This window comes from Echinops telfairi, unplaced genomic scaffold (assembly GCF_000313985.2).
Source record: "Echinops telfairi isolate 266 unplaced genomic scaffold, ASM31398v2 ScPeMD7_7412;HRSCAF=8450, whole genome shotgun sequence".
In the NCBI taxonomy this organism is placed as follows: domain Eukaryota; kingdom Metazoa; phylum Chordata; class Mammalia; order Afrosoricida; family Tenrecidae; genus Echinops; species Echinops telfairi.
The window spans coordinates 15,403,039-15,427,866 of NW_022111312.1; the positions used below are offsets into that span (position 1 = coordinate 15,403,039).

The 24,828-nt window shown below is 50.4% G+C and overlaps 1 protein-coding gene across 1 annotated transcript in view; it reads left to right on the forward strand.

Annotated features, from left to right (window-relative positions):
• TMEM132B (transmembrane protein 132B) overlaps positions 1-6,334 on the forward strand; it is an 84,722-nt gene extending 78,388 nt beyond the window's left edge. Inside the window, exon 4 of the mRNA XM_013006416.2 lies at positions 749-6,334. Coding sequence (XP_012861870.1) covers positions 749-1,885 — 1,137 coding nt within the window. The 3' untranslated portion in view covers positions 1,886-6,334. The remainder of the gene's footprint in view (positions 1-748) is intronic.
• Positions 6,335-24,828: the final 18,494 nt, after the last annotated feature.

Genomic DNA, 24,828 nt, shown 5'->3' on the forward strand with positions numbered 1-24,828 from the left:
CAGCCTCTGGGATGATGCTTCCTCTTGTCTGTGGATCGACCACGTGTCCTCAGACCATTTGATTTCCAGCAGGCTTCTGTGTGCCAGTCTGCTGCTAGACCACGACTGGAAGAGGGTCACCTGTGTGTGCTTTTTGCCGAAGCAGGCGGCTTTTGATTGTTGGATATTCCACTTGAGTTTCTTGAGCAAGCATGGCCAACAGGCACCAAACTGTTCAGGGCAACTATTGTCAGTTCTAGAACGCTCTTCCATCTGCAAATGTTTAGCAAGTCACTTTTACAGGTACTGGGTCACTGTGTCTTTCAAGCAAGCTGGCCTCCTAATGCATCTTCCCCTCGTGCTCCCACCAGCCGTGTTTCGCTTCCTCAGCATTGGACTCCTGATAGAGAATTTTCAAGGTGATAATATCTTGGGGAGCAGCCTGAATAGTTGCACCTGAAATTGATCCAGATTGATCGCCTGGTCTTTCAAATGCTTTTGGAAAGACCAAAGTCAAAATCTGTTGTCAGACATGCAATAAATTAATATATACTTGAATGCATTCATTGAGTTACGTTGTCTGTTCCTCACACTAGAATCGTTATCTTTGATGATGATTCCTGGCATGTCAGAAAGTGTGCAAGATTATAAAAGACAATATTCTTCCTAGCCCGTACATTTAAAGAATATCATCTAAGAGGTCCTGTGTTTGTGTGCAAGTTTGACGCTACCTCATTGTAACACGACGCTTTGGTTTCGTTTTCCTTAGGAAGCAGTAGTCAGCTCTTGGATTTTGTTCAGCGATGGCTCGGTGACGCCTTTAGACATTTACGATCCCAAGGATTTTTCGGTGACTGTCTCTTCATTGGACGAAATGGTGGTGTCTGTCCAGCCAAACCCTCAGTCCCAATGGCCAGTCGTAGTTGCCGAGGGCGAAGGGCAAGGGCCCCTGATTAAGTTAGAAATGATGATAAGCGAACCTTGTCAGAAGACCAAGAGAAAGAGCATCCTTGCCGTGGGCAAAGGAAACGTCAAGGTCAAATTTGAACCGAGTCTCGATGAGCACCGAGGCGGGACCAATGACATCGAGGGCATCAGCCGGGAATATAAAGACCACCTCAGCAATTCCATAGAGCGGGAAGGGAACCAGGAGAGGGCCGTGCAGGAGTGGGTGCCAGCCGGCCGAGAGCAGGGCACCGACAGACGCACAACCCCGCAGTCTCCCACGGATGGGAAGGACACGAAGGGCCTCAGGGGTGGTGGCCCAGACTCCTTCACCAGCTTCCCCACCCAAGGGAAGTTACCAGCTCCCCACAGTCCCAGTGACCTTACCGTGACCTCAAGGGGGCTGACTGACCTGGAGATTGGCATGTACGCCCTGCTCTGTGTCTTCTGTCTGGCCATCTTGGTCTTCTTAATCAACTGTGTGGCATTCGCTTGGAAATACAGACACAAAAGGTTTGCCGTGAACGAGCAAGGCAACATCCCCCATTCTCACGACTGGGTGTGGCTTGGGAATGAAGTGGAACTTTTGGAGAACCCCGTTGACATCACCCTCCCGTCGGAGGAGTGCACGACCATGATCGACCGGGGGCTGCAGTTCGAGGAGCGGAACTTCCTTCTGAACGGCAATTCCCAGAAGACTTTCCACAGCCAGTTACTCAGGCCCTCGGACTATGTCTACGAGAAAGAAATTAAAACGGAACCCATCAACCCTTCGGGCCCAAAGAGGAAGCGAGTCAAATTTACTTCCTACACCACCATTCTCCCAGAGGACGGAGGCCCATACACCAACTCCATCCTGTTCGACAGCGACGACAACATTAAGTGGGTCTGCCAGGATATGGGACTGGGGGACTCCCAGGACTTTAGAGACTACATGGAAAGACTGCAGGACCAGATGTAAACTCCTTTCTTATGTTTGTATTCACCTTTATGCCTTCTGTTTTCTGAATGGTGGAGCACTGAGATCGATCAGCAATAGGGGGTGACTTAACAAGGCTGAATGTGTGGCTGTCTGGTGGCTACTTGATTTCCCAGCAAGTAGCAGAGGTCAGGAGAGCTCACCTGCCTGGGCTGTAGGTGGGAAATACCTGTAAAACTGATCCTAGGTAGGTAGGTACCGGGGGCAGGAAATTCTAAGACAACCATTTGATATCCTGCCTGGCATGAGCACAGGGCAATGCTAATAACCCTGACCCCACACACAGACAGACAGACAGACAGACGGACATTGTTAGTCACCTCGTGATGAACGGCCGTTTGGAATTAGAAATGATTTGGGTGTTGATTTTTCTATTCCTAAACCTTTTAAAGCACAGTGGACACTTCTTGCCCTTGGCCTGGGATAAGACCCTTGTGAAAGTTACCTGAATGTAGCGTTCCTTGTTCGTTCTGAGCCCCGCTCATTATTTTTGTAGACATTTGCACCTGCATCCGGTTCCTTTGACCTCTGGCATTCCTTTTGAAACACGCAGAGAAGAAATGTCCGTGTTTTCCTCTGAGTTTTCTTCACTGGCATTTGCCATGTGTGTGTTGCACCCTGAGTGTCAGGTTTTCTCCAGGTTTCCAGGGACAGTCACCCCGAAGCTTCTCCTCGCCCTGTGGTTCTCTTCTTTTCCGTGTTGAGCGTTCTCCTAGCAGACATGGACAAGAGGCCGTACCTCGAATATTAATAGACTGCGAGAGAGCACCCTGTCTCTATCCTTTACCTTTCGGGAGCTTGAAAATTTTGGAGAAAAGCCGTAGATCAAAAATTTTATTTTTATCCTCTGCTTGTTGGACATTCATGGGGGAACCCCCAGAGGGGCGGTCCTGAGGGCAAATGTCCCCAAGCAGCTGTGCTGATGCCAGTGCTTAGTGGGCAATACAATAATACAATTTAGGATTCAAACTCGAATCTTAAGAGGAGACTTGACAGATGCAAAAGAGTGATTGCCTGGGAAGATTAACTGCAGACTTAACTTTCCATTTTCCCAGAACAACAACAACAACAAACAGTTTTTTACAAGTAAGTAGAATGACGTTTCAACTTCAGAGCAATGAGAAACCCATCTATACAATCTCCCCGTCCCCACACACACACAGTCCTTAGTCGTGACTCCGGCAGAGATGAAAACCTTCCTAGGGAGCGCACTGGTGGATGAAAGCAACGGGGTTTCTAAAAAATAAATATTCATTAAAAGAAACAACTGTTCCAGAGCGCAAGAAGCAGTTATGAAAAATGACAGCGATCAGAAAATCAAAATGAGAGCGCGAGAGAGAAGGCACCGTCCCTGCATAGTTTTTAAATAGAAAATGTTATTTAAAGAGCAGCATGAGTGGTCTCAAGCGAAGCCAGACTTGCAGAGCAGGGCATGTGACAACACTGTCATGTATTCAGCTGGGGTAGCAAGAAAAGTCAGAACGGGGCCAGGATGCCTTGCGGTGAGCTTGGTAGAGCCGTGTCCCTCTCTGAGAAACCGGGCTTTAGGGAAGCTCTGCCGAGGCCCCCAGATGAGGTTTCATGACCTCAGGTGACTATGAGGGAGCTATTCAAATGTGGGAGGTCAGCGGGTCACTTTTTACAGACTCCCATGAATGGGACACCACAGCACAGCCACCACCCTCTCCCTCAGGATCCCATGGCATTGCCTGCCCCAGAGTTCTCCCCTGTGGGTCTCCTGCCCAGAGAGCACGCCCTGTGTGTCACAGTGCAGGTGTTCCAGGTGAGGTGCGCCTGAGCTCCAGGGGGAGGCCTTCAGCTGGTTCTTCAAATTGGCAGTGACGAACGGAAGTTGGTACGGTTCCAGAAATCTCTCAGTGCGAATGAAGCCCGGAGACCCATGACATTGCCCCCCATAGGGATCTGTAGAGAGAGGAGCCCACCTTGTAGGTTGAGCTCCTTCGGGGGCCTCCCCAAAGTACCCCACCCACTGCTTCCCAAATGGTTTGGTGGCAGGGAGCCTGTGCAGATCTGAACATACGAGGGGGCTTCAAGAAGTTCCCGGGGGAAATTCCATGATCTTTGCCTTCCATTTTTCCGTGAGTTTTCTGAAGCCCGTCAAAATTACCCAAGCTTATCCTGCTCCTTCTTTGTGACCTTCCCCATGGGTCCTCAGCCTCCCAGACAGTGGAGACTTGGTTTTGGAAACCCAGGAAACGGCGGGGTGAGACATACTCAGCAGATGACCTCCTACTGGGGAAGGGAGGCCTGGGGCAGGGTGTTGTTTGATGGGAAGGCGGAAGAGGGCTGTGGAGGCAGCAGATGTGAGCTTTTGCTGTGAAGTGGGTGCATGGCATGGGCGTGATGCAGGATTGTTGGAAGGTGGCCCTGGCTTCTGAGCAGAGCTGGAGGAGACCTCTGCCCTAAGGGCCTCTCCAGTGGGGCCGGCAAGCTCACTCAGAGCCAGAGCCTCTGGGCAGCCAGCAATCTGTATGCACTCACATTACAACTCAGCCCTTTCGAAATGAAACGCAATTGGAAGGTCTGGGGAGCGGGGGCTCCTTTTATCATCACACACACACACACACACACACACACACACACTCTCTGTGTGTGAACACCGACATTGCACGAGAAGCGCATTGACTCTCAGTTACTCTCAGATTGGTCACTGACACGTACACACACACACACACACACACACACACACACACCCTCTGTGTGTGAACACCGAGGAGCTAGCGATTAAGACATTGCACGAGAAGCGCATTGACTCTCAGTTACTCTCAAATTCATCACTGACACGTGCAGCTCCACAGAATCTCACTGATGTTTGATCCGCTCAAAACAATTCCTGCTGACTAGAAACTCAGTTCTCCCACCTTGTTTTCCAACAAGCAACTTGAAACAATAAGCACTTTTCCCTGCCCCAAGTTCCAAACCCCAATGTGGGCACATAGAGGATGAAGCCTGGGAATCCAGTTCCTGGGGGCCATGCATGTGCCTGGGTTATTCCAGATTCTTGTGGCTTGGGGTATCCTCATTCGTGGTCTGAGTCAGTAGTTTGAACTGAATGACATTTATGAAGTCCCTTCTCTGTAAGCATAGAGCATGTGGGCCTTTTGTCCAGGCAGTACCAGTTCCTCTAGGGAACCCCAGGTGGTGAACTTCAGGGGTCCCATGATGAGGGGTTCAGCCTAGACATGGGGACCACATGGCCTGAGCCGCAGGAGACATGAGCTGATGGCTCCCGGGTCTCAGTCTATTTCTTTAGCAGCCCCAGCACAGAGATGGAGAGACACCTGGCATCCGAGAGACCTGGCACTTTCAACACATGGTGCATTGCCTTTGAGAGAAAGCAAGAAGGTCCACTCTCCATGGTCCTCCCCAGAGGAACACCACCTAGCAAGCGCCAGAATGCATTGTGGGTCCCGAGAAGGGAGAATTGGTCCCCTAGCTGTTTTCTATTGCACACTGGCCAGGGTAATTTCCCTGATGATAACCATTCCAGATTTAAAAATCTAGCCAGAGAAGTTTCTGTTTGAGGACACCGATGCAGGGAGAAGTTGACTCTTTTGGTTTGGGTAGATTGTTAGTCTTTTGGTCCCACCTGTACCTTGACAACTTGTAATTGTTGCAAGGGCCACCTTTTGGACAGCATTCTTGCTGAGCTCTGTCAGCATGGTGTCTTCCCAAGATTCCACTGCTGGGACCGTATGCTGTACGGTTGTGATCCTCAGAGAAGAACTAGCCTATCCAATAGCTACAAGCAGAGGGAAGTCTTCCCTGAACCCTCCATGTCACTGGGACCCTTGGGACCACTGAGAGTCATTTTCGACTCTCCTCATCTGAAACATGGCCCCACGTCTCCATTTCAACTCCGTATCGACACAATCAGTGGTATGTACACTCGGCCACCGCCTGTCTCCTCCCTTCAAAGTAGACCTGTAGAATGTCCGCCTATCATCTCTTATGTCCAGGGGCAGAATGAGTGGTGGAAAAGTCAGGCTAAATGATGGATAGCAGATATTTTTGTATGTAACGTAGGCAATACACTGAAACACTACGAGATGTATTGGAACCTGTACATGGTACAGTTAAAGCATGGAAAGCTGTAGCTTTTCAATGTACAGACGTCTCACTCTGTCAGCCACCCGGAGGGGAGACACATCGCCACGCGAACATGGCGAAAGACAGCCACCGGGGGCCTGTGGCCTGGGAAGGATGAGCTCCCGCTGGGATTGTGACGGGAGTGTTCCCATCCCCCTTGCTCTCCGTGGCGTTTGGACTTCTCCTTTTCGTTTTGGGAACTATTTCAGAAGTAAAGTGACTTCGTTTTTGTTTTGGTTTTTTTTTTTCAGCATCAAGGTATATTCTAACCACAGGGTAACTGGTCATTTTTAACATGAAAATAAACATCCAAATATTGTCCTACTGTTCCATTATTTGATCCGATCGACCCTTTTTAGCCTCAGCATCTGCAGGATGTGACTGTGCTTGTGCTTTGCTTTGCAGATAGCGGTTATAGCCCTCTCGATCCAGTAACAAATGCAGTCACTAAGTGGAAGCCCAAAGGCACAGCTCCAGAGAACGTCCCGTGGAAGCCTCCTCGCTGGCCCTCCTAGCAGGCGGGGTACAGCTTCCATCTCATGGCTCAGCAAAGGGGATCCTGTTCTCCCTCAGTCTTTCCATGTTCGTGGTTTGCTGACAGTCCAGTGGTTCTCAACCTTCCTCATGCCGCGGCCCTTTCATACAGTTCCTCGTGTGGTGGTGACCCCCAACCATAACATTATTGTCGTTGCTACTTCACCACTGTCATTTTGCTACTGCTATGAATCGGGTGACCCCTGTGAAAGGATCATTTGACCCCCAAAGGGCTTGCGACCCACAGGTTGAGAACCGCTGGGTTACATGCACATGAGGACGCAGAACAGACCGGGTTCCAGGTACATAAGAGACATCGAAGACCACTGGGATCTGATTTGGGTCTGAGAAGCCAGCGGACCGCTTTCCAGCGAAGAGCAGGTGGGTGTATTCCTTACCATGCTCTTCCTGGAAGTGCTGGTGGTTCTTCATGAGACCACCAGCACAGCCTTTGGCACTGTGTCCCTTGCCAGCGTTTGCTTTTAGGTGAAACAAACACTGCATTCCATCTATTGGGGGCCTTGAAATTCCTCTTGCCTCTTAGTTCATGTCTACATGACACACCCCATAGGTGATGGCAGGTTCCATTGTTCATTTTGAGAAGCGTTAAGAAATACACACGCCTGAAGAATACCTCCTGATTAGGCTCTCTGGGCTAGAGCCTGCTCTGCCGCTGTGGACACTGGCACTTTCTAGCTGAGACTTTACAATCCATGGGCCTGGACGGCCATTGGGAAGACGTCCTCCCAATCCCAAGGAAGCCATAGTGTTTTCAATTTGCCAAACTGGACAAGCCTCATGTGGTGGGCAATGGCTTAGCATTTTCTCCGGCTTTCGTTGCTCTGGGTCAGTTGTCCAGTTGTCCAGTTTTAAGGTCTGCTGGCTTGGGAGATGCTACAGAAGCCGCACCTCGATTTGATATTCCCCCTGAGACGAAGCACTTCACACACACATCGAGAGAGATGGGTGTGACCTTGGCTGCAACACTGCACAAGGCTGGGCCTTCTAACAATTTAAATCACTTGTGCCCTGACACCTCGCTTCACTCCATTGGCCAAAGAGTGCGTGCAACTTCCTATTCCCGTGGCCAGTTTGGAGCCGAAGGACTCAGTTAGACCACAAGTCACTCTGACTCATGGAGCGAAATAAGACACCCACCAAGAGCCCTGGTGGCACAATGATGAAAGCACACGGTGGCACACTGAAAGGTCGGTGGTTCAAATCCACCAGCCTCGCTTCATGAGAGAAAGATGTGCCAATCTGCTCGTGTCAAGATTTGCAGCCTTGGGAATCTAAGGTGCGGCAGTTCTATTCTGTCCGTAGGTCACGGGGACTCAGAATCGACTTCGTGGCCAGAGATTACACGTGCCTGTAAGGTGTGGTACTGCACTGAGTGGGTGTCCTCCCACCCTGTTGGAACCAGGCGAGGCAGTCTCTCTTTCATCCATGCCTCCTCCCACAGAGGGGCCATTCTCCATGCTGGTCCATCTTGTAGACTGGCAAGGGCAACGTTGACATCAGACCTGCATACCCAGCACTGGGAGTTCTCCATATCTCTGCCAGTTTCCATCAGCTCTACTCTCCCCACGGTTGCCCACATCCAGTGAGTTATTCCACAGCTGCCGACACGTGCCACCATTGGCAGGAGCAATGGAAGAACCAGAGCGTGTCCTCTTAGCCCAGACCACCCAGGGACCCCCTGCCATTAGGTGTCCTCTGCTGGGAGTCTTCCCTTGGACTTTCAGTGAGGCCATTAACTTGTAATTCAACGTGGGGCCCCAGAACAGAGTCCAACATTCATCGCAGCTGGGGTTCTAAGCTTGCTGTGCCCATCAATGTGGGTGGCAGGAGACTCCAAAACGATGCCAGAAGACCCGAGTTGAGAGGGTGGGAATGAAGTGGTAAGGAAATGACCAAACCCAAGGGGAAGGAGTGGCTCTAAGGCATGTGGCAGGTGTCCTCCCACACATACCAAGTGCCAGCCAGTGAGTCCATGTTCTTGGAGGCAAGTCATTGTCTACTTGGTAGCAAAGGGTGTTTTTTTTTTTACAACATTGCTTATCTACAATGTTCATTTAAAGTGCATAATGTTCTCTCATCATGTAAGCTCACATCGCAGCCATGAGCACCTGGCCGCAGACCTTTTTCAGACACGTGGATCAGATCTGGGCTGCAGGACGTGCCACCAGGCTTGCACAGCCCAGCTGCTCCACATTCGTTGGGGATTTCAGGGCCGGCCACAAACAAGGTGGGAACAAATTTTTGTCTGGCACTTGGGGACAACAAATGAACAAGCAAACAGCAGGATCCTCTACTCTCCATTTTTCCAAAAGGAATTCTTGTTCAGACAATAGAAACTGAGCATGTCGTTATAACATTGTGCTTCTATCTAACTTTTTTGGCGGGGGTGGAGGTGAGGGTTGGGGGGGTGTTGTATAATGTATCTACCTCATTAGATTGCCCATGTGTGTTAGTCTGGGTACTTTAGAGAAACAAATGCACAGAAATTCGTGTATTAGAGAGAGTTTTATATAAAGGGTAAGTGCACATCAAGAAAACATCCCAACCCAGTGCTGCCCAAGCTCACAAGTCCAACATTAGCCCATATGTCCGACACCAATCCACAAAGTCCTCCTCCATCTCACAAAACATATGCAATGACGCTGACTGCAGGATGAAAGCTGAATCGGTGAGCACGTAAGCATCTCAGTGCTGGCAGGGATCTCCACACGGCTGCTCCAGCACCCAGGGCTGCATCAGGGTAGGTCCATGTGGTTTCTTCTCAGGGATGCCTCACAGGAAGTGAGCCTTGCCAGCTGAAGCAGGGAACTGGCTAAGGCAGCTACACCCTGGTCCGACCATCAGAAAGCAAGAGACCCACGAGAACTTGAAAGGAGAGGCTCACTGAGCCATTTATCTCTCCACCCTTCAATTAACCCCACATGTGTTTATTGGCCAGGTTGGCACAATAAACTAACTCACTCACCATGGTTTTCAGTATAATCTGATGGTTATGTTCTGCAGTATATTGAACATATCTGTAAAGGCACTTCCAAAACTTTTGACAATGAAGAAATAAAATATGTTGGGTGATTCCTTGTGATAGGAGAAGAGTTCATTGGTAGGCTCCAGGAAGTGATCTCTTCTTGACATACATGTTCAAGGAAGGAGATTAAAGAACCCTTAAGAACAGACTGTAGGTGTTGAAGCTGGTCTCTGAGGGAATCTGAAAAAGTAAGGGCTTATATACGTGTGGGAACAACATCTCCAGGCAAAGTGGCTTATGAATGTGCCCTAGTAGAATATTCCGGCAAAACAGGATGCTGTGCCTTCATCTATCCTTTCTCTGAACCTCCCTGTAATTTCTTGAACAAAGACAATGGTGGTCCACTCCAAATTTTAGAGAAAACCTAGAGTCTATCTGTCCCCTTAAGATTTACAAATTACTTTTTAAGGAGGGACGTGCTCTATCAGAGAGTTCTTCCAGCCTGCCAGGAGGAAGGCCACTCACATGATAAACTTTTAGTCCGAGGAAAGCTCCCTTTAGTACTGGAAATCCCAGCTTGTAGCCCTAGTCTTGGAGCGGGTTACATTGAACTCCAGAACAACAAAGACATCTTAAAGGTTGCTTTGCCACCCGGAAGAGGACTCCTGCCACGCCCCTGCTCTTGATAGTCCATTGCTCTAAGGACCGGAGAATGAGGGCTGATCCACACTGGCTCTGAAACTCAGTTTAAGAACAGCAGCCACCTTCCGGGGCAGGGTCCGCCTGGCTGTCTCAGGCAACCGTAGCAACCTTGAGCCAATGGCTGTGCTCCCTGGTCGACTGATCATGATAGAGCTTGAAGGCACCTTCTCAGCCCTGTGTTCGAGGCTCCTCTAGACACAAAAAGTGTTTACAAAACCCGCTCCCTGCATGAGGAGGATCATCACTTTAGCGATTGAGGGTAGCATAGCTGTAAACCACTCTGTACCCCACTCCTTCACACAATGAGGTGGAAAAGAACTCCAGAGGGCAGCATCTCCACAATGGAAGCCGCTTTGGAGCAAGATGAAGGACTGCAGGTGCGTGTCCTCAGGGGCACAGACTCAGACGTGGCCTGAGCTAAACTGGCAGGAGACGCCTTCTTGGTGTCACAGTCCAATCTGGGTTCCAGGAGGATGGACACGGCTTTGGGGGGGAGGGAGGAGTGGAGGGGAGAGAGGACCTCTGGTGGTATAGTGGTTGCGCATTGGGCTGCTATCTGCATGGTCGGCGGTTCGAAACCACCAGTAGGTCTGTAAGAGAAAGACGGGTTTCTACTCCCATAAACAGTCATGGTGGTCTTGGAAACCCACGGGGGTCAGCATTGACTCAATGGAAGGAAGCTTGGGTTTTTGGTTTGGTGCGGGGAGGGTTTCCAAAGCCCTTAAGGTTGCTTTTAATAATCGTTCATCCGTATTTGTGTATAGGGCCTGCAGATAGTCTTGCTTTAAACCTGGGAGAGTCATTAATGGGCATGATGACCATTTATATCCCCAATTTCTTTTTCATAAAATGTAAAGGGTGGGATGGGACTTGTATTTTCGGGGTTTCTCATTTTATTTCTCCAAATATTAAGACCATGTCTGACCTGAGAGCTTTCCAATGTCTCCTTCATCAGGAACCGGGACGTAACTTTGGCTGTTTACAGGTAATGTGTGGTGTCTGCTAACTGGTGAGTAACACCCCTTTCTGTGGGGATTGGGACAGTGGTCAGAGGATTTTGAGAGGAGTGGGGGTGGGATGGAAAGAGAGGGAACCAGAGCCAGTGTATACTGGTGTTCCTCATTGTCATGCCATCCAGTGTCCCCTGTGCTTACCCTCGAAGCTCCTTGGGGACCAGGTGCCAATGACTGTGCTAAAGCCTAAAGATGCTGCACCGGCACGACTATTGGCAACAGAGAGGTCTTGGACCTGATTGCTCATGGATCTGAGCGTCCTGCCCTTCCTTCCTGGGTATAAAATGTGGGTCCACCACAGGGAGATTTTCATCAGCCCTACGGCAGGTCTAATTCACCCCTTGCCCAGGAAGGCCATGCTTCTGTCCTGAGACACGAAGGTGAGAAGAGGGAGCTAAGAGACCCAGCAGGACTACAGATCTTTTAAATGCCTGCAAGACTTTAATGTCCATTTCATTCACCACTAAGCTCAGAGCCCATAAAAACGCCATGTCCTTTGAGAACATGCATGGTGAAATGACCGAATGGAGTCAGAGTTTCCCAGTGTGTACACGGATGTTAATGAGCTCCTTCAAGCCAGACCATTTCAGAAGCAACATACTAATTTCACCAATGCTCACACGCCGCATTGACACAGGACTGTATTCTCCATGTTTGGTGTGACCGGGTGTGAAACCTCCATTGGGAAGCATGTCTGGGGTTTTACAGCGGCCTCGAGACAGCCCTGGTTCCAGAGACTACCCGGAACTTCCAAGTCAGCACCTCCCAAGAAGACATGAAAAGAGACCTTCGAACTGGTGTGAGCAGAGGTTCGGCACCTTCTCCCGTGTGATACCGTGTGTGATCAGAGCAGGCCCGACACAAAGGACCTCTTAGAAAATGACAGAACTGAAGATGCTCGTCCATCCTAGTGATTGACACGACTGTTCTGTTTGTAATAATGCGTGGGGTTGAGGGCTGTATGAAGTTCTCGTCAAAAGCCTCATCTTCTGTACATTATTCTAGTTATTCAAACCGCCCAATCGTTTAACTGCTTCCTTCAATGTTAACAGTCAAAACAAAGCTGGAACCTTGAAGGAAAATTCCAGGTGACTTTTCGGGTTAAGAGAAGTATTTCCTTTTTAAAATGAAAGCCAAAACATGGGCCAGAACACGCACATCTTGAATGACGTGGCAGAGGAGCCCTGGTGGTGTAGTGGTTACACATTGGGCTGTGATTCGTATGGTCAGCAGTTCCACAGGAGACAGATGGGGCTTCCTACTCTGGTCAACAGTTGCAGGCTGAGAATCCCACAGGGGGTGCTGTGAGTCAGCACTGACTTAATGGCGGTGAGGAGACCCCCCCAGAGGGACAACAGGAATCTGCATGGACTCAATGGCAGTGAGTTATTTTGGAAAGAATAAACCATTTGCGTCTGCTACTGGGCTCAAGATCTGGGACCAATAAGGAGCTAGAAAGCAGTAAGATAACAGGAAGTTAAATTGACTTAGGAGCCTCTGGCCTGGCTGGCTTGACAGCCCAAACCTGGGTGCTCCCCGACCACCACTCCTCCAGCTGACACTCGACAGGGTGAGCTCAGCTGAAGTCAACTGTCAAGAGACGGAGGGGATTCCGCGTTCACCTGGTAGAAGGGGGAGGGCCAGGTACTTCCAGACACACCTCAAACTAACACCCCCTCCTCCGGCTCCTTGTTTCGTAGGTGCCGCTTCTTCATGGGCTACTTCTGGAGTCCAGCGGACCTTCAGTTGGCGTGTGATGAAAATACCCACGCATCGTTTTCACGGTATGTACTGATTTTTGTATGCATTAGAAGACACTCCGTTCTGCTGGCTTGGGACAGACACTTCCCGAAAAATAGCTGTGTCACAGAAACTTCCATCATCCAATCCGCAGGGCTTAAGGGAAAAAACTGAGTTGGGGGCCCGCACCCCCAAATAAGAGGGGAGTAGAGAGTGGCTGCATGGTGGTGAAGGGGTGAGAGGTTGGCAAAGGCTCACTGAGGAGCTAGCTGCCTGGGAGCCTGCACCCTAACACAGGGAATTGCTAAGTCCTGTGAATTCCTTGTCTGGAATGTTCCAGAGAGGTGGGACAGCCATTGCAAAGGATCTACATAGAGAGCGTATCTCATATGCTCGGGAAGGGAGGGAGAAGTGGCCGATGAAGACGGGAAGAGTGAGGACAGGTATTAGGGACTGAATTGTGGCCCCCCTCCCCTGCCTTTGGCACCTGTGTATGTGACCATGTTTGGAAAGAGGATTTTTGCAGAGGTGGTTGGCTGACGTGGGCTTACTGAAGAAGTGTGAGATCTAATCTACGGACTGATGTCCTTAGAAGAAGACAACAGAAGAAGGAGGAGGAGGAAGAGAAGGAAGACACAGAGATGGTTTGGGGACAGCGACTGTCAGGTGATTCTGGGCCAGAGATTGGAGTGTTGTAGCTTCAAGCTAAGGGACACCGAGGATTGCAAGGAACCACCAGAAACCAGGAAGAGGGAAGAAGGATTGGGTCTCTTTCCCTCAGCCCTCAGGGCCCCTCAGGTTCAGAAGTCAAATCAACGGCCATTTCTGGGCACACAGAAACAATGAAGACAAGCTCCTTACACATGCAAATATATTCCGAGCAGTACTTCAGACTTATAATTATAAGATGCTAGAAGATAATGAATTTAATATTTTAAGTATCATGCCCTACTTAAATGACAATTAAGCTTCGGGCTGGATCAGGAATCAGCACATTGTTTCGCTCTGTTGGGCAAACAGTCATCAGGCGGTGGCTTACTGTAATTATTGAGGGCTTCTGGGAAAGGAGATGCCTGTGCTACCTGTCGCTTCCGCCTGGGGCATCCCGGAGGTCAGCTCGGAACTTTGGGAGGCGCATGCACGGGTGCTTGTTTCTGTCACGCAGGTGTGGAGCAGGTGCTCACAGCTCACCGTGCAGCCGGTCACGGCCTCGGCGGCCAGGTTGGTCTGTGAGCACATCCTGGGCTGAGGTTCCGCTGAGGAGAAGCTGGGCAGAGCCTGCCTCTGCAACCTCTTCTTCCCGATCAGACTTTGCTTACAGAGTGTGTGTGTGAGTGTGTAGGTGTGGGCACTCTGGGGAAGGTGTGTGCAGGCGTGGACATTCTGCCTGTGTGTGAGAGTGTGGGTGAGCTCTGTGTGTCTGGCTGTGGACCTTGTATGTGGGTGCTTATATCAGAGGCAGATACGCCGTGTGTGTTGGCGTGGACACTGTGCGGTGTGCGAGGTTTGGATACTTTGTGTGGATGAAGTGTGAACACGACATGCAGGTGTGGCCACTGAGTTGGTGTGAGGTGTGGGCACAAGTTGGTCTCAGCTGTGGACACTGAGTTGGTATCAATGTAGACTTTCTGTGTCTGGAGCCATGGGTACTGTGTGTGCATGTGTGGCACTGAGTTGGTGGAAGGTGTGGGCGGGCTGTGTGTGTGTGTGTGTGTGTGTGTGTGTGAGGTGCCGTGGTCTGTATGACCCCTGCAGATACAGGCTCTTATTGAATCCTCACCCTCGTCCTAGGACTCGGCCCCCCTACCACATCAGCCCCTCCTTAGACTGAGGGGAACTGAGACTCAGAGAGGAGCCTTCCCCTGCCCCTGGTTCCCCTGAAGAGAAGAGCTCGGCTTCACCTTCGGGGATTCCTGCCTCCAAGACATTCTGAGCCCAAACCAGCAGACTGTGAGCCACCACTCCTCCTCACACACCAGCAGATGCTCTCTGGCTGTGTGAGGCCCGAGGCCTTTTCCCCATCGCCCAGTCCCCCTCCATACCAGCCCCAGGGCCCCAGAATCTCTCTCACCCCGACTGGGCTTTTTCTGCCTCAGGCTCTATACCCTGAGGGTGCCCATGTGTGTGGGAGGTAGGCGAGGGGTCATTGAGGGTCCTGACCATCACTGTGTATAATAACAGCAGGGGCTGCCTTGGGGAGCTCTTGCAATGCCCTCTGAATCAAGCACTAGGCTGGACTCCCTTTTGGGGAGGAGGGGATCAAGGGCCACACAGTTATAGTAGCAAGAACTGTGGGAGTTTTATGGGTTGGATTCCACCCCACCCCCCACCCCACTCCAAATGTGCTGTAGCTGTCTTGTCCCCTGTCCCTGTAAATATGACCCTGGCTGGAAATCAGGATTTTCTTTTGTTACAAGGTCAAGTCAGAGTAGAATGAGCCCTAAACCCAATCACTTACGAGTTAAAAACAGAGCAGAACACACACACACACACACACACACACACACAAACACACACACACACACAGCAAAACTGCCAAGGAGCCTCATAGAACGAAGGGAAGTGCCAGGCCTATTGACAAGGAAGGACCCTCTATAGCCATACCCCTGGTTTAGACTTCTGACCACCTGAAGTGTGAGGACGAAACTTCTCGTTACAACCACCCACTTGTGGTATAGACAGGCCCCGGGTTACAAACGCTGGGCTTACAGACGACACCTGCTGGCCCTTTAAGGCTAGGTACTTGTACCCACACGTAGAAGACTTGAGCCAGCCCCTACCCTCCTTGCAGCTGATTCTTCACCACGAGCTTCGCTTGCTGCTTTTGCACTAGCCAAACTCACTGCTCTCTGGGGTCTCCCAGGCTGTGGACCTTTACGGCAGCAGGTGGCCACCCCTTTCTCCTAAAGAGCAGGGGTTGGACTCGAACTTGGACTTTTTGGTTAGCAGCTGGTTGCTTTAACCACTGTGCCACCGGGACTCCATGCTTGCCCTGAAACCCAAACCCATGGCCATGCAGTCACTTCTGACATAAAGCAACCTTCTGTGGGCTCTCTGAGGCTGTACATCTTTAAGGGAACAGACAGTCTGGTCCTTCTCGGGAGCAGTGACTGGTGGTTTGGAACCGCCGACCTTGCGGTTCCCAATGCCACCTTACCCGACAGCACCACCAGGACTTGCCCCTGTCCTTGCACTAAAGTAAGGCTAAGTAAGAAATGTGGGCACCTGTTCAAACTGACTACCGATTTTTAAAAGCACCATTAGGGATGGCCCGCCCTCGGGGCCTGGGGAACACCTGAACTTGTATCAGGCTGCACCAGCGCACCAAGCCAGGGAGTGAGGACTTGACCGGCAGATATCTGAGTCAGGAGTAACCCCTAGGCTGCATTGGTTGCACCTGGAGACAGGGAAAGGCTGATCAGGGCACTGATCCCCAAGCCCGGCGTCTGGAGTGCTGGCATTTGCTTACAAGAGCATGCCGCTGTTCTGAGAAATGCCTCATCCCTCTCCTGAGCCTAGATGTCCGAGTTATAGCGGCCCAACTGAAACCACCCCACGAGACTCTTCTCGGCATTTTCCAGCGAGAGGAAACAGGTGGGGAATGTTGGAATCACGGATTGAAGGGTGTGCAGACGGCAGCCCCTGTCCTCCCCGCTTCCTTCGCTCGAAGTCATCCGGGTAAAACCATCCCTCTTGTTAGCATTCACCACCCTGGACTGATGACTGGGCACTTTCCTGCGATGTTGTTATTATTCTAACACAATCACCGTGGGAAACATCTGTTGGTGAACACGGCACTGTGGGCATAGCCAGGCTTGATTGGTTTCTATTAATTCCATTCATAAATCATGGATGAAAGTAGATGCACAAGGAGAGGGGAATGTGGCAGGAATTGGGGAATGATCTATATCCCAGCTAATAACGCACGAGTCATAGAAACCCTGTCCACCCCTTTGTACCCGCCCCCTCCCTGTCCTCTTACCGCCACAGGAAATGAGCAAGCCACTGAGGGTTCCAGAATGTTCCTGGAGCACTTCCCTTTAACTCTTCCCGTGATCCGGCCAGATCCACCCTCCAGACACTGCAAGACCTCTTCATACTGGCCAACCTCTGGACTGCCCGCATCACATTGCACGCCGCAGCTCCTGCTGCTGAGCCTGCTGGAAGGATAACAGTCAGCCTCGCAGGGAGGGCTTCAGACGTTTCCCTCCTGCCTCGTGATCACAGTGGTAGACCAGATCTCCATCTCCTGTCAGGGACAGTGGCCCTTTCTGTACTATCCTAGAGCCAGGAGCACCAGGAGGAGGCCTGGATGGACGTCCGTATATTGACTCGGCGTGCTCTCTTCAGATTCCTGGAGCAGGCAGGGCCCATGGCTTCACCTGTACTTCACAGGTGGAGACTCCAAACAGGTGGCACTGGCATGGCTGCCCTGCTAGTTGGTGGAAGGCTTAAGGCCAGGACCCTCAGTCTTCGGAATCCAAGATCACGACTCCCGCCATGAACCGCACGGTGATGACTCTTCACTGTCCTTGATGCCAGGGAACGAGCGGAATTGAGGGCAACCGAGAACTGAGCCCCACTGGCTGCCCTACGCAGGACACCACCCTGGGCTGGAGAAAGGGCTGGGGTGGGGTTTTCAAGCATGCAAACGGAGAAGCCTCAAAGCCAATCCCTTGAGCTGAGAGCTTTCCCAGCCCTTCCAGAAGCTTATGCCAACACCACCAACTTCACCCCAACAAGGGGGGTGGGGTGGGGGTGGGGGGTGGGGGATGGGAATGGTACCAGAGACATCCGTCCTCTTTCAGACTCAGAACCACGCACTCAGACCACAGCCCAGCAGGAGCCAGTCTGTATCTGGGCAGCATCCGGGATCCCCTTCCTTGGAGGTGACATCACTCGTGGGGGCAGAAGAGCTTAGTGCTCCTTAGCACGAGCTGTCTTGGAAAGTCCGGGAGCAAGTTCTGCACTAACGAGAATGTCACTTGACTCATGTGCACATGCTGTTGAATGTACGGTGGAGCAGCTCCGAGATAAGCAGCGACCTCCCTCCTGTGCGGTGCCTGGTGGCGGTGGGCCTGCCTGTCACCATTCGGGGGAGGGGGGAGGAGTGGGTGCTGTTTTCATTATTGGATGAAACACACGTCTGGAACATTGTGGGGTGACTGTCAGCTGGGCAGCTGAGCAGTGACCTGGGGTCGTCACGCATCATGTCCCATTTCCGGTTTTGACACTGCTGCTGGCTGGAAAGACCATGGGCATGTGGAATCCATCTACTTCCCCTAAGGGACAATCTCTCCGGAAGCCCATGGAGCCCTTGTGCAATGTGAACTCTGCTTCCTTCAGCAGTGAAGCCCAGACAGAGGCATTCTGATGGGCACATCAGCCTGGGGGCGTCGGCTGGGAGAGGGTTCTAACCCAGGACATGTCTGCAGGCCTCGATGTGGGCCTGGGTCTGAAAAACGATAGACATTCTGAACTGATAAACAATGGTTTGTATTGCTATTTGGGTAAAGGAACCTGGAGTCTCCCAGGGCCGTTTACCAGACTATCAACAAAGGAAGCTTCAGGTGTATGTTTTCCATATGCATTTGCAGTAGATGGTGATGCCTGCTGATTGTACCTTTCACCCAAGATATAAATCAGCTAGACTCCAGAAGCCGTGAGAACCATGAATTCTGTTCGTAAGACAATGAACTTAGAAATCAGTAACCAGAATCGATAAGTTGAAATATAACCCATGAATCCCATTACAAGTCATGACCAGACGGCGACATGCCAATGAAGCTACTGCATAGCTGAGCTTGTGGGCCACAAGCTACGGAGTAAGCAGAATGATACGTCTATCAACTTTCATCATGGCGTCCATTTGGTGGTACACTTTTAGTGTAACACCCGCACTGATACAGACAACTTCAGACTCACACAGCCTTTCTAAGCCTTCTCCTGGTGTGACTTGTTCCTAGAGCTTCCCCACCCCCCAGTGGTTGGGTGTGCATTCTAGGATGAGCAATGAGGTGATAAGGCTGTCCTATGTTACTTCAGAGAATTTCTGGCCAGTATGTTTCCACCTGGACCCTCGGGTCAGCGGTGATGCCGATGTGATGATTTTTACACAGGGTGCCTTCATAGGGTGGGCTCTCACAGGCCCCCCCAAGCAGGAGGGGCCCCTGAAGGCTTTTCCCTTCAGCCCCTGAATTCATGGCGGTCCCATCCAGTGATATGCTGTTTCTGAGTGGGTGGATGTATAGGGGAGGCTTTCCCATGTGCTCAAGGCCTCCGCTTTCTCTCCAGTGTGAGAGCTCATGTATTTCTTAAGGGAAGACTGGAAAATGAAGCTTCCCACAGTCAATATTTCACTTGTATTCCTGGGTTGTGGTAGTTAATGTAATTTGGGAGTTGAGAGGATTAAGAGTGAAGGGGTGGAATCCAGTCTGCCAATTGGACCATAGTCAATGAAGCCTGTGTAGGCATGCTTTCTCCTGAGAATCCTGGGAACTCCTGTCTTCCTCCGTGGAGGTGGGAGACGCTTCTCTCTCTCTGCTCACTCCCTTGGAGACACTCTACTGACAAGACACAAGGTGGACTCCCTGCAAGGCATCCATGAGGAGAAGCCACATGTACCTACCTTGATGCAGCCAGAACCATGGACCTGGAGAAGCCACGTGGAGACCCCTGGCAGCGCTGAGATGCTTAAAGCCGCCACTGGATCCAAAAACTTTCTACCCACTGGCCTGTGATCGTCCTGTATTTGGCATCGATGCATGTGTGAGTCTGATGAGGGCTTTATAAATTGGTATCGGACATATGGGCTACTGTTGGACTTACGGGCTTGGACTGGACTGGGTTGGGATGCTTTCTTAATGTACAATTACCCTTTATATAACACTCTATCTTATGCACATAGGAGTGTCTATGATTTGTTTCTCTAGTCTACCCGGACTGACACATGATTCAACAGTCAGGTCCGGGGCTGCCAACCTGAAGGGCGGGCGACCCGACAAGCTGCTTCTGTGCAGGGTACAGCCTAGAACAAACCCTAGGGCTCAGTTCTAATCGGTCAGTGGGTCCACGTGGTGTCTGCACTGTCACATGGGGGTTCCTCGTGCGTTCCTCTGTCACACAGGGTCACTGAGCGCTACACCGACACACGGGTTCACCTGGGGGTCAGTATGAGTTTCACTCCGCCACATGGGGTGGGGGGTTCCCTGAGTTCTACACTGTCACAAGGAGGGGGTGGCTGTGGATTGTGCTCTGTCACGTGGGGGTTACTATGAGTTGGGATCCCCCGAACAGCACACCCCACAGGGAGGGCACTTGAGGGCCCCTCTGACGTCACAACCATCCTTCAGGGCGGGGTGGAGGTGTGAGGAGCGTGTGTGCTTCCGGCCCGTCCCTCCCGCCCTTCGGAGGGCGCATGCGCGGTGGAGCCGGTGGGCGGGGCCACTGCTGAGGGGACTTCCGCCCCCGTGGCGCCTGCATGTGACCACGCAGCAGTCTGGCTTCCGGCTCCTCCTCACGCGGTCAGGCCCCTGCTCCGCGAGGCCCAGGGCGTGGGGAGACGACCGCGGACCGCGGACCTCGGCCTCTGCGTCCTTCGAGGCGGCGCGTGCGGCCTCAGGAGGCGGCCGGGCAGCGCGGGCGCAGGTGCAGCTCTGCTGAGGAGGCCTGTCCCGAGCGCAGTCACAGGTGAGCCGCCGCCGCGGGCTTTGTGCGGGCGGGGGCGGGGTCACGGTCTCTGAGTGGGGACAACCCTCGTGGGGACGTTCCATTGCTGGGCGCCCTGCAACGCAGCGGCTGCGAGGTTCCCCGAAGAGAGCGGGTGAGCCGAGAAACGGGGCCCACGTTGCTGTGACCCGTGGGTGGTCTACACCCTCTTAAAGGGCACAAAGCCACAAACAAAAGGAACCCCCAAACAAGTGGCTCAAGCCCACCCGGATATCCATCCGTCTGTTGCGACAAAGCACGTGCACTCGGGTCGGTGTGATGTTCGTCAACCCAAGGGTGATGACCCCTTTCCTGGCAACTGCCTTTTCTCTCCACTGTCACATTTCCAGTAAATTACACTTAAAAAAAAAAAATTAGCGTGCCCTCAATTTCCCCAAGGTCAAGATTGGAGAGTTTGGATGTGTTTCCACTTCCTCTACCACGTTTTCTTTGAGAAAGAGAAAGTAAGACATTTGTAACATGAGGGAATTGGAACTTGCTTGCACCAGTTGGTACTCCAACTGCGTTGTTAGCCTGAGATGAGTCCACTCTTCTAGAAGAATCCCTCCTTACCCCTTGGCATGAAAGCTTCCTACTCATGATTGGGAAAATCGTCAGAAGTTGCGACATCTTGCCCTGTAGCCTGGGATGGCGACAAGAAACAGCAAAGCAAAACAGATACTCTTGTTTTGCTTAATGCCTTTCCGTGTTGGTGCATTTGGAAGGTGTCTTCCACCCTAGGTTCCACATGAGCTACCCAGCACTCTGGAAGCACCCAGAAAGTTTTCCAAAGGAGATGAATTTGGCGGGTTTCTCTATGGAAAAAGGAGAATGGGCAGAATGGAGACCAAGTGCCCTCACACACCTCTCCTTAGGCCTCGGAACCTGCTCCAGTGGGGCCTCTGTACCTGCACAGGCTGCCCTGACATTAGGGAGAGCTTAGCCTTCCCCATGTGCCAATCTTTCATATGTCACAGTCATGCCATTTTTACTCTCCACTCAGTACCTCATACCATCTCCTACCAGCTTTGCGCAAGTTTGAGGTTTTATTTCATTTCACTGATTGCTTTACTCTAAAAGCATCATTTCAAAATCACACATCACTGCCACACGTGCATCAGCCCGTGGTTTCCTGTATTAGCCTATTTTCAGAAACACTGTAATTGTGGCCGGCTCAGTGAGAAGTGCCAGCGTGGCGTTCAGTGACTGGTGTGACAGGCACTGTCTTTTCATACTTAAATCTACAGGGGTTTGGGATTTGTTGGAGGATTTTTTTTTAGGTCAGGATGCCCTAGAGTAGCAGTTCTCAACCTTCCTAAGGCCGCGACCCTTTCATATAGTTCCTCAGGTGGTGGTGATCCCCTCCACCATACCATTATTTTCATTGCTACTTCATCACTGCAATTTTGCTATTGTGATGAATCAGGTGACCCCTGTGAAAGGGTCGTTCAATCCCCAAAGGGGTTGCGACCCACAATTTGAGAACCGCTGCCCTAGAGGGAAGAAAGACCTGACACAGAGTTTAGGCTATTTTTGTTTTTTAATATTTTTGCTTAGATTACTTTTGTTGCTTTCCCCCATTTTAACCTGAATGCATTGTTTTGTCCTAAAGTCTTTGTTAACTTCCCAAAGTCTCCTGCTTTCTCACAATTTCTCAATTTTTAGTCTTTTGTGAATGCACCCTGGTGGATTTCTGTTTGCTATGCAATTTGTACTTTTACTATTTTTATTTAAGCATGATTTGCTTCAACAAATGTATTTAAATTCAGAATAACATGAACAATAGAAATGGAAACCATAATCACATGCCATAAATAGATAATTATGAAAGTAGATGCAATGAGGACTAAATATTATGTGCAGATATGAGCTTGATGTCTGCTTCCTATTTGTTAAAAAGGGAGATCAGTATGCATTAGAGAGGAGTTAAAGACTCCATTGCAAACGGAGACTTTGCCTGTGAAGTAATTAGAATGTCCCCAAGAGAACTGTAAAGGGAACGGCTTCTTCACTGTGCTATTTAATGTTATTTAAGCTCCAATTAAATAATATTGAAAACCATCTGGCTTGTCACCCAAAATCATTTCCTCTGCCACCAGTAGTATGTTCCTCACACTTGGTGGCTGATGTTGGATTCCAGCCCAACAACCATTTCCAGGATGGTTTTTGTTCCGACAGTAGGTGGCAGTATTTTTACCCAGGACTGCTAACCACAAAGTCAGAAGTTTGAAACCGCACTGAGGGGGAAAGAGGAGGCTTGCTTCTCCTGTAAAGAGTTTCAGTCTCGGGAACTCACAGGTGCAGGTCTACCCTGTCTTGAAGGGTGGCAATGAGTCAGAATTGACTTTGACGTCTGTGAATTTGGTTGGGGTACTAGTCCGGGTTGTGGAACATGCGCAGTCCCATCATGGTATTTCTATTCAGTGGACCCATGGCAGTGGGTGCCAGTCTTTGATGTTGGCGGGTGACCCATTGAGACATAACTACAAGACTTCTGGGAAACATTTCTCTCCCCAACAAAAGTAGAAGTAATGCAAGGAAGTTGTTCTTTGTCTCCTGTCTTTCCATCCTAATGTTTGGACTGCAATATGAGGGTGTGACATCTGGACAGGGTCAATATGCCAAGGGTGGTAGGTCAGAAGTGTGGAAAGAGTCTGAGGCCCAGGTGCGATTGCAGAGTTAATGAATCCTTGTAGCATGCATTCTTGAGGCTTTGGTCTAAGGCACGAAATAACTTTATGGTTTGAGAAATGAGTCACTGAGTTCTGACACTAGCTCTGCACACCTTTCCCAGGTAACATTTCTCTCATTCACTCTTCCCTCGGCTGTAGTTATCGCTGACGTTTCCTCCCCCTCCCCCATCTCTGCAGATAGATGCTCGTCTTATAAAGATCCCAGTCATTTTCTAGAGATGGTAGATTTCTAAAGGTTGCAATATTCTTGGAGGTGGCTGTGATAAATAAAACATTAACAATAATCAGAAAATTATTTAGGATGTGTTCGTACCAAGGGAAGAAGGAAAATAAAATAAAATAAATTTTAAATGACTTTCCTTTCTTTTGTGTTTTATTCATTTGTTAAATATTTAATAATTACCTATTAAATTCCAGGCACTTTCTGCCACTAGGGATATAATGACAAGACAGATAGAGTCTGTGCATACTACTATTATTGTTTGGTTATGGCTCCCTACTGAGGGAATCTTTCCTTTCTTTGGGGTTGAAACGCAGACTTTTTAGAGATAGTCCATATTGCTCAAAAGCAAGATACTGACTTGATTTCAATGACGGCTTGAAAGGAATGGAATAATGTAAAGTAGGAAACTGGAAATGCTTTCTTATTTCCTGTTACATTGATTATTTTTTTAATCTGTTAGCTCTTTCCTGAAAATTTGACTTCAGGGGCACCGATTTCCTTCTTCAACTGGAGTCGCTGTTAATACGGGAGGGTTTCAAAATATTATGGGGAAATGGATTTAAAAGGTAATGAATTTCCTTCCAAACGCTTTGAAGCCCCGTCATGTCCAAGCTGAGTTTCCGTTGAAGGACTGAGTGCTTCTTGATGGGTCAACACTTGGTGAGGACCCACAGGAGGAGCATTTCACAGAATGTGGGTACAGAAAAGCCAGAAACGCAGGAGAAAAAAGTTGCTCTGATTGGCTGGAATGTACACAAGCATGGTCAGACGGACACGAAACAATTCCAAGAGCCCAGGTAGTAGGCACTGTTCCATCCATCACAAAGACCGAGTCCGTTCAGATGGTGTTCATCTAAGATCTTTCGGGGCCAATCTAAGTGCGTATCTCTTTGGGGAGCGTGTTGAGGTGGATGAGGGAGTCCCACAAACTGCCCAAGGAAAGTTGGCTCAGAATCAGCAGAAAGAAGCACTCACGGGGTCTGGCCTGCAGCTCTGACGGCATCTTCTCCTCACGCCATGCACCATACCGTGATGGTTAAGCCCCTGCATCAGGAATGCCTCACCAGGAGTGTCGGTGATTTACAGTCTTTCGAGGATGAGTCAGGGTGCGATGTAACAATGATGAGAAATACAATCTTCCTCTAGTTCCTAAAGGTTTCCTCCCCGCTCCCACTACCATGACTCGAATTCTATCTTGCAAGACTGGCTAGACCAGA